Source organism: Electrophorus electricus, chromosome 5 (assembly GCF_041902795.1).
Source record: "Electrophorus electricus isolate QZ-2024a chromosome 5, ASM4190279v1, whole genome shotgun sequence".
NCBI classification, from domain to species: domain Eukaryota; kingdom Metazoa; phylum Chordata; class Actinopteri; order Gymnotiformes; family Gymnotidae; genus Electrophorus; species Electrophorus electricus.
This window is the reverse complement of record NC_137501.1, coordinates 31,004,794-31,014,665: the sequence shown is the minus strand read 5'-3', so window position 1 is coordinate 31,014,665 and position 9,872 is coordinate 31,004,794. Positions and strand designations below refer to the sequence as shown.

At 46.8% G+C, this 9,872-nt stretch overlaps 1 protein-coding gene across 2 annotated transcripts in view; it reads left to right on the top strand.

Moving 5' to 3' along the window:
- Positions 1-8,703, top strand: part of slc24a2a (solute carrier family 24 member 2a) — a 41,566-nt gene extending 32,863 nt beyond the window's left edge. For both annotated transcript variants that reach the window (XM_081714791.1, XM_035529979.2), the window contains 5 exons: positions 1,584-1,666; positions 5,067-5,201; positions 5,300-5,389; positions 5,711-5,877; positions 8,454-8,703. In XM_081714791.1, coding sequence (XP_081570917.1) covers positions 1,584-1,666; positions 5,067-5,201; positions 5,300-5,389; positions 5,711-5,877; positions 8,454-8,703 — 725 coding nt within the window. The remainder of the gene's footprint in view (positions 1-1,583; positions 1,667-5,066; positions 5,202-5,299; positions 5,390-5,710; positions 5,878-8,453) is intronic.
- Positions 8,704-9,872: the final 1,169 nt, after the last annotated feature.

Below are 9,872 nucleotides of genomic sequence, written 5' to 3'. Positions count from 1 at the left end.
GTAGTTAGCCAGGCTTGTAGTTAGCCAGCTCTGTAGTTAGACAGGCTGGTGAGTTAGCCAGCACTGTAGTAAGCCAGCCCTGTAGTTAGCTAACCCTGTAGTTAGACAGGCTGGTGAGTTAGTCAGCCCTGTAGTTAGCCAGCACTGTAGTTAGCTAATCCTGTAGTTAGACAGGCTGGTGAGTTAGTCAGCCCTGTAGTTAGCCAGCCCTGTAGTTAGCCAGGCTTGTAGTTAGCCAGCTCTGTAGTTAGACAGGCTGGTGAGTTAGCCAGCACTGTAGTAAGCCAGCCCTGTAGTTAGCTAACCCTGTAGTTAGACAGGCTGGTGAGTTAGTCAGCCCTGTAGTTAGCCAGCACTGTAGTTAGCTAATCCTGTAGTTAGACAGGCTGGTGAGTTAGTCAGCCCTGTAGTTAGCCAGCACTGTAGTTAGCTAATCCTGTAGTTAGACAGGCTGGTGAGTTAGTCAGCCCTGTAGTTAGCCAGCACTGTGGTTAGCTAACCCTGTAGTTAGACAGGCTGGTGAGTTAGTCAGCCCTGTAGTTAGCCAGCCCTGTAGTTAGCTAACCCTGTAGTTAGACAGGCTGGTGAGTTAGTCAGCCCTGTAGTTAGCCAGCACTGTAGTTAGCTAACCCTGTAGTTAGACAGGCTGGTGAGTTAGTCAGCCCTGTAGTTAGCCAGCCCTGTAGTTAGACAGGCTGGTGAGTTAGCCAGCACTGTAGTAAGCCAGCCCTGTAGTTAGCTAACCCTGTAGTTAGACAGGCTGGTGAGTTAGTCAGCCCTGTAGTTAGCCAGCCCTGTAGTTAGCTAACCCTGTAGTTAGACAGGCTGGTGAGTTAGTCAGCCCTGTAGTTAGCCAGCACTGTAGTTAGCTAACCCTGTAGTTAGACAGGCTGGTGAGTTAGTCAGCCCTGTAGTTAGCCAGCCCTGTAGTTAGACAGGCTGGTGAGTTAGCCAGCACTGTAGTAAGCCAGCCCTGTAGTTAGCTAACCCTGTAGTTAGACAGGCTGGTGAGTTAGTCAGCCCTGTAGTTAGCCAGCCCTGTAGTTAGACAGGCTGGTGAGTTAGCCAGCACTGTAGTAAGCCAGCCCTGTAGTTAGCTAACGCTGTAGTTAGACAGGCTGGTGAGTTAGTCAGCCCTGTAGTTAGCCAGCACTGTAGTTAGACAGGCTGGTGAGTTAGCCAGCCCTGTAGTTAGACAGCCATGTAGTTAGCCACAGCTAGTTCGGCTGCTTCCCACAGATTCACACCACTCTGCTCTCAGCTGGGTTTTAAAATTCAGAACCCCCCTCCCCCTCGCCCCTCCCCTCTCGCCCCTCCCCCCCTCGCCCCTTCACAGATCAAAGTGAGACACACATTTGTATTTCATTGGGGCCAATTATGCTAACAGATCCACATTACCATATTAGCATCTTAACAGAACTCAAATAATCCAGCTTCACTCATATCAGATTTCTTTGATGTTTGATGCCCATGTATTATCAATATTCAGACGTATTTTCAAATTCACACATGTACACAAATACTCTCATGCAGACAGACACTGACACCACTCACGCGTTGACTGTGTGTTGTGTTAACATCAGATAAGAATCTTCCGAACAGCTCCAGTGTGGAAGTTGAAGTATGTCCACCTTTAAATGGCACAACAGCACAAGAAACCGAAACGGTGAGTAGCGCACGCACACACACACACACACACACACACACACACACACACACACACACACACACACACAAACACACACACACACACACACACACACACACACACACACACATGGTGATGGGTCTAGAACTGTATTTGGCTGACATGAAGGCTAGCTCATAACATAGCTGAATGAATTTCACATTAATTTAACACTTTGTTCTCGGTGGAAAACAGAAGCGTTTTTCACCCTGCTCCTCCTGGCTGCATCCTCACAACTCTCGCTCGGTTGGGGAAGAGCACTCGGCTCTGTCTCCTACTGACCCAGGGCCGCGCAGGCAGAACAGATGGCACGGCATGTGTGCAGACAGGAAGCATGCCCTCTCAATGTCACCGTGACAACCAGGTCACGCGGGGCCAAACCAACATGCTCAGTTCCAGCTCACTCAAACATGACATGTTTATATGACATACACAACATAAACATGATATACACATGACATACACGCACCACATTCAGAAGGCATACACACTCCTAAATTGGATCTAACTGAATAGTCATATCATCAAAGCCTGGGTAAGATCAGAAATCATTACAGCATTATTGATTTGTCAAGTGGAAGAGTCCTGGGGTCTGAGTGTACTCAGAAGCAGGCTGGACGGAGACAGCACTGGAGAGTGGAGAGTGTTATCAGTGTCTTAAAAGTCTTACAGAGTCTCTCCCATTGTACACTCTAACTCCTGTCCCCTAACTCCTAGCCCTTAACCCTAATCCCTAACTCCTAGCCCTAGCCCTTAACCCTAATCCCTAACTCCTAGCCCTAGCCCATAACCCTAATCCCTAACTCCTAGCCCTAGCCCATAACTCTAATCCCTAACTCCTAGCCCTTAACGCTAATCCCTAACTCCTAGCCCTAGCCCATAACCCTAATCCCCAACTCCTAGCCCTAGCCCTTAACCCTAATCCCTAACTCCTAGCCCTAGCCCTAGCCCTTAACCCTAATCCCTAACTCCTAGCCCTAGCCCATAACCCTAATCCCTAACTCCTAGCCCTAGCCCATAACCCTAATCCCTAACTCCTAGCCCTAGCCCATAACCCTAATCCCTAACTCCTAGCCCTATCCCCATGCCCTAACTCTAACCCTATCCCTGCTGTCTGGGTTAGTCCTAATAATTATGGACTCTTTGTAGGCCAGACGGGTGGATTTGCCACACGGCTTCGGGTGGTCTGTGTTCCCTGTTAAATTCAGGAGATTAAACTAGCGGTGATTACACCATCCTGGAGCCCTGCTCCAGGCTGAAGTCCTGATGTCCCGCTCCATGTCCTAGCAGTGGAGCTATCGCTGCTGTGTTGGGTCTGCAGCTTGAAATCAGATCTGCAGGAGTTGGCTTGTCTCTCTGAGCAGTATCGTTCCTCTGTTATCTCAGACACTTTCCCACAGGTGTGTGTGTATCAATGCGTGTGTGTTTCTGTGTGTGTGTGTGTGTGTTTGTATACCAGAGCAGGCAGAGCCTGAATCTGTCCTGACATTGAGGTCCCACAACAGGAGTCAGAACCCCTGTCTTACCACACCTGGTCGAGTGTGTCTTGGGTGTTTGCGTGTGCGTGTGCGTGTGTGAGAGAGAAATGGCTTTCGCTGACACATTGCTTCCCTGCACATCACCCTCCTACAGATCTATTTTCAGCAGCACACACCCTGCCATCCTGCCGTGCACCTGCACGTCTGACAGGAAGCAGAGCTGCGCTGTTCACACCTGCGGCGTGTCCGCCAGCGGGACTGTTCCATAATTACCCCGCTCCTCCTGGCTGCTGGCCTGATCTCACGCAAGCACGAACACACACACACACACACGTCCCCTGCCACGCCGAAGGTCGTCACAAACCACACAGTGCACTTTGCACTCAGCAGCCTGAGAAGGAACTCAACTTAGACACTCAGGAGGCACAAACACGTTTAGAACATAGCAGCCTCAGTTCACTTGGGTGAATGTCAGTCAAACCCTAAATCATAATGCCCCTGAGATGTCCAGCTCTCTCTAATTACTAAAAATATGTTCCTCCCAGACACAGACCATCGCTGATTAACTACAAGTGCCCATAAAAGGCTCCTTTTAACCAGAATCTAAATTAATTAGAGATGATAAACTTTCAATTTTGAACATTCAAGTCCAGACGCTGAGTGGTCGTATGAGTCTCTCTGGTCATGTGTGGAAGCTTGTGGTACAGCACCACAATTCATTTTTTAAAAGCCACAAAACTTCACAATTTTTTTTAAAATCTGGGTTTAAGTTTCCATTATGAGAGAATCAGTAACACATTACATCTTCTAGGTTACATTTTGGGCGTCTTTCACCTCTTGGGGCCAACAGAAGAGGCAAATCTTGGTGCAGTGTGCTACAGTGATCCTGGTGCAATGCTTTTGGTATTGAGTGGAGAGGAGGAGATCCAGGGTCCGTGGAGGGTAGACGCCTGTTCTGATTCAGCGCTCCAGTTAATGAGCCACGGGGAGGCGCACACCTGTTCAATACACAGTTGATCTGTACCACACCCACACACACTCTGCTCATGCTTGCACACACAAGCTCCACACAACCCCTTACAACAAGCTATGTTGCATTGCACAGGGGGTCTGGGCACACGCAGAGTTCACAGGAATACACACATGTAATACATCCACATCACACACATCCATGTAAAGCCATACCACTTTATTTAAATGTAAATATCAGGTGTGTTTCAGAAGGATGTGTGTACATGTTGCACAAATGTTAAAGCCTAAGGTGAGTAGCAACACTCGCTAGTTTAAAATGTGAGACATACAGTGGGAACAGAGAGACAAAGATAGAGACGGGAAGACATATAGAGTCTCTACTAGTCCAACCGTTTCTCACAACAGTCAGTTCCTTCTGTGGAAGTGTTTGTGTGAAGGAAAGTGTGTGTGTATGTCTTGTAATAATAGGGGGGGGGGCCTTCATTTGGTAGGTGACAGTTCTCCTCAGGGGCCCTCTGTTCTCTTACTGTTGTGAGCTCTAGCAGACCACACACACACAAAAACATACACACTTACATGCCGTACAAACCACACACACACACACACACACATACATGCTGTACAAACCAACCACACACATACATGCTGTACAGACACAGCTATCCGAGCATTGTGCACTCAGATATACTCAGCATGCTCAGACAAGTAGAACCTTTCGTTAAGGGAATTTACCACTCTTTAATTGGAGAAAGAGTGTGTGTGCATTTGTCAGAGTGTATGTGTGTGAGTGTATGCATGTGTGATTGTGAGAGTGTATATGTGACTGTGTGCAGTTAAGCCGGCACGATTTTGAATATTTAAGCCCGTTTCTCTGTTCCTGTGAACAGCGTGTCAGTCTGTCCCCTGCCATGTTCCCTCTCTCCAAGCAGGGTGATGATGAAGATGAAGAAGACCAGCCCCTCAGCCTCTCCTGGCCTGAGAGCGGCCGCAAGCGCTTCACGTACCTCTTCCTCTTACCCATCGTGTTTCCGCTCTGGATCACCCTGCCTGACGTCAGGAAGCCCGTGAGTGCGGGAGGGTGGGGTGTCCTCCTGCTGGCCACGCCCACGTTTCAGAACGCGATGTGTAATCCTGCCGTCCTGCCTGTGTTCCTGTCTTACAGACATCCAAGAAGTTTTTCCCCATCACGTTCCTGGGATCCATCTGTTGGATAGCTGCCTTCTCGTACCTGATGGTGTGGTGGGCTCACCAGGTGAGAGTGTCACGGGAAACACACACACACACACACACACACGCACACAGAGAGAAGGCTCTCATGTTCTCGAAGGCTCCGAGACACCGATTCAGTCTAATTCTAGACAATGATGTCAGCTGGCTCAGTGACGCCCCCTAGTGTGTGAAAGGTACGGGCATTGCTCTGACTCGTTGCTGTGATGAGTGCTTATAAGCAGCATTATGGGAAGTGTGGTTCCTCTGTTTCCACCAGCTGAGCCCTCACAGCAGAGCTGGCTTCAGCAAGGTGAGACTGCATCACAGAGCCTCCGGGTCTCACGTGCGTCTCTCACTCCCACAGGTCGGCGAGACCATCGGCATTACGGAGGAGATCATGGGCTTGACCATCCTGGCGGCCGGAACCTCCATCCCGGACCTCATCACCAGTGTGATCGTGGCCCGCAAGGGTCTGGGGGACATGGCCGTGTCCAGCTCCGTGGGGTCCAACATCTTCGACATCACTGTGGGGTAGAATCTGCTGTTCCTGCTTTCTCATTATTATATTTCTATTTATTAGCATTATTACAGATATTATTCTTAGTGGGGGTTGTGTTGTAGGGCTTAACGTATTTGTTGGAGTTGGAGTTTTTTTTTATAACACTCTTTACCTGTGTGTGTGTGTGTGTGTGTGTGTGTGTGTGTGTGTGTGTGTGTGTGTGTCTTAGGGGTTGAGCCAAACATGCTTATTCAGCAAAGCACAAATTGTTGGTTTTAACAGATATTTGATATACAAAATAAAAACATTTTTGAGAAGGAAAAAGCTGTGTTCACAAAGCTGTGTTCACAAAGCTGTGTTCACTGCTCCGTCAGCCTGTGTGTCACACTGCAGTACTATGAAGGCTGTCCTCACATTGCGGTGCCACTATTTCAGTTTAAAACACGCAGACGCAGTGGAGCATGACTGACCAGGAAGACATTAGGCTAGCATTCACCTGTTAGCCCTGGAACTCAGTGTGTATTGCTGGCATTGTAGAAGAAGGTTTACCTGTTTTGTGATTGTTTCAGATTGTATGTACACTTGAGCCCCTGCAATGAAAAACCCATAGCCATAGACCCATATATACCTATATATACCCATATATATCAATATACATCCTTATATACCCATATACACATCAATAAATACCCATATATGCCTATATATACCCATATATACCCATATACTTCTACATTCCACAAAACAAAAATAATATAAAGCATTATTGCAAGTTTTATTTTTAAATGCCCACATGGTAAGTCTAAATAAAGCATATTTAGCATTTTTATGTCATTTTAATGTAAAAGTTCTAAAAAATCAAAAACTAAAATAACTGATGCACAAAAAGGGGAAATGGCTGAAATGTTTTTTGTTGTAAGGGCTCACTTGACAAGGATTGAGATATTCGCATAGCTTGTTGTGCTACTGTCAATTTGCAGCTAGCGAGATCTACAGCTATTGAGCTGCACGATTAATGGCGTTGTATACTAGTGAGCTGCACAATTAGTGGCATTGTACACTAGTGAGCTGCACGATTAGCTGCGCTGTATACTAATGAGCTGCACGATTAGTGGCGCTGTATACTAATGAGCTGCACGATTAGTTGCGCTGTATACTAGTGAGCTGCACGATTAGTGGCGCTGTATACTAATGAGCTGCACGATTAGTTGCGCTGTATACTAATGAGCTGCACGATTAGTTGCGCTGTATACTAGTGAGCTGCACGATTAGTGTCGTTGTATACTAATGAGCTGCACGATTAGTGGCGCTGTATACTAGTGAGCTGCACGATTAGTTGCGCTGTATACTAGTGAGCTGCACGATTAGTTGGGCTGTATACTAGTGAGGTGCATGATTAGTTGCGCTGTATACTAGTGAGCTGCACGATTAGTGGCGTTGTATACTAATGAGCTGCACAATTAGCTGCGCTGTATACTAGTGAGCTGCACGATTAGCTGCGCTGTATACTAGTGAGCTGCACGATTAGTTGCACTGTATACTAGTGAGCTGCATGATTCGTTGCGCTGTATACTAATGAGCTGCATGTTTAGCTGCGCTGTATACTAGTGAGCTGCACGATTAGCTGCACTGTATACTAGTGAGCTGCACGATTAGTTGCGCTGTATACTAGTGAGCTGCACGATTAGCTGCGCTGTATACTAGTGAGCTGCACGATTAGTTGCACTGTATACTAGTGAGCTGCATGATTCGTTGCGCTGTATACTAATGAGCTGCACGTTTAGCTGCGCTGTATACTAGTGAGCTGCACGATTAGTTGCGCTGTATACTAATGAGCTGCACGATTAGTTGCGCTGTATACTAGTGAGCTGCACGTTTAGCTGCACTGTATACTAGTGAGCTGCACGATTAGTTGCGCTGTATACTAATGAGCTGCACGATTAGTTGCGCTGTATACTAGTGAGCTGCACGATTAGCTGCGCTGTATGCTAGTGAGCTGCACGATTAGTTGCGCTGTATACTAGTGAGCTGCACTATTAGTTGCACTGTATACTTGTGAGCTGCACGATTAGTTGCACTGTATACTAGTGAGCTGCACGATTAGTTGCGCTGTATACTAGTTAAGTTACCTCCATGGGTAGCAGGGTAGTTTTTCACCACTCATTTGCTGTCCTACAACCCAACATGAATGCAGTTATTTTCAAAACAAATACAAGTAATATTGCTGCCTCAGCAAATACAGATACAAATACAATACTGGGCTCTCTGCACATCCTAGTGTGTGTGTGTGTGTGTGTGTGTGTGTGTATCTGTTGGTAAGTGTGGAATGATAGTTAATACCTCATTCTGCTGATTGTGGGGGGTGGTGGGGGGGTTTAATTCCTTGTTCTGCTGAGTGTGTGTGTATGTGTGTGTGTGTGGGGGTTAATTCCTTGTTCTGCTGAGTGTGTGTGTGTGTGTGTGTGTTGGGGGGGGGGGGGGTTAATTCCTTGTTCTGCTGAGTGTGTGTGTGTGGAGAGGGTTAACTCCTCTTTCCGCAGAGAGGAGGGAGTGTTGTGCTGCTGGAAGTGAGAAGCTTCAGCCTGCACTCTGCTTGTCTGTTTCCTAGGCTACCATTCCCATGGCTGCTGTACTCTCTGGTGCATGAGTTGCAGCCTGTGGCTGTGAGCAGTAACGGGCTCTTCTGCGCCATCGTGCTGCTCTTCCTCATGCTCCTCTTCGTCATCATCTCCATCGCGGCGTGTAAGTGGAAGATGAGCAAGCTCCTGGGCTTCATCATGTTCCTGCTCTATGTCGTCTTCCTGGTGGTCAGCGTCATGCTGGAGGACAAGATCATCACCTGCCCCGTGTCCATCTGACCTCCACACACACACACACACACACACACACACACTCATACATGCACGCACACGCACATACACTCACACGCAGGCGCACACACACTCACACACACACACACACACACACACACGTCCATTTTCAAACAGCCCAGTGAGATGCCTCACATGAGCTCTGAACAGAGCCCTTTACACACATCACCCATTTTCACAGTAGGACAGTAGCTCTGGTGTGCTGAAACTATTGTGTCCCATGTCTATACCAACCCTGCTAGTTCCTGCCACCTCTGCGCTAGCATGCCGTTTGACTGTGAAGTGGACGTTCAGGAAAAGTGGTTTGCATTGGCTGTGTGGGTGCTGGCCTCACTGCAGTAGGGCGTCACGACTTAGGGATGTAGAAATAAAGGGTTAGCTGGCCCCTCGCGCTGAGCGGTTTCTCAAACTTCAGTCACTCTAACTAAGGAAAGCATCACAGATCTTTCGATTCAAAAATCCGAAAATCCATTATTTCACACAATATACCAGAGTGCAAAGCAAAGCAAATATCAGTTTGATTCTCATTTGGTTGTTTTACTTACTGAGATAAACTATAATTTGGTTTGAGCAAACTTCAATGATGACAGTTCATTTTCCTGAAACTGATCCTTTTTCAATGTTTAATGTTGCAGCGCTCGCTGAGAGGTTTGCAATGTGACAAAGTGTAAATAATCAATATTTAAATTAGCATGAAGACCAAATAGATATGACACCAAATAAATAAATTAAGGAATACATTATTATATAAATATTTATAACCCACATCAATCATTTAGACTGCAACATTTCATATAATATATATAAAGTAATTTTTACATTAGCAATTTAACTTTTTACCTTAAATAGTGATTTGTGACTATTAAATTGCTCCGCAAAAGGGCCTGACTTATAAACCAGGAGTGAATGTGGACAGAAAAGAGAAAGAGAGAAAGAATGAGAGAGGAAAGAGAGAGAGAGGGAAAGAGAGAGAGAGAGAGAGAAACAGAGAGAGAGAGAGGAGATAGAGAGAGAGAGAGAGAGAGAGAGAGAGACAGAGAGACAGAGAGAGGAGAGAGAGAGGAGATAGAAACAGAGAGAGAGAGAGAGAGAGGAGATAGAGAGAGAGAGAGAGAGAGAGAGAGAGAGAGAGAAACAGAGAGAGAGAGAGAGAGAGA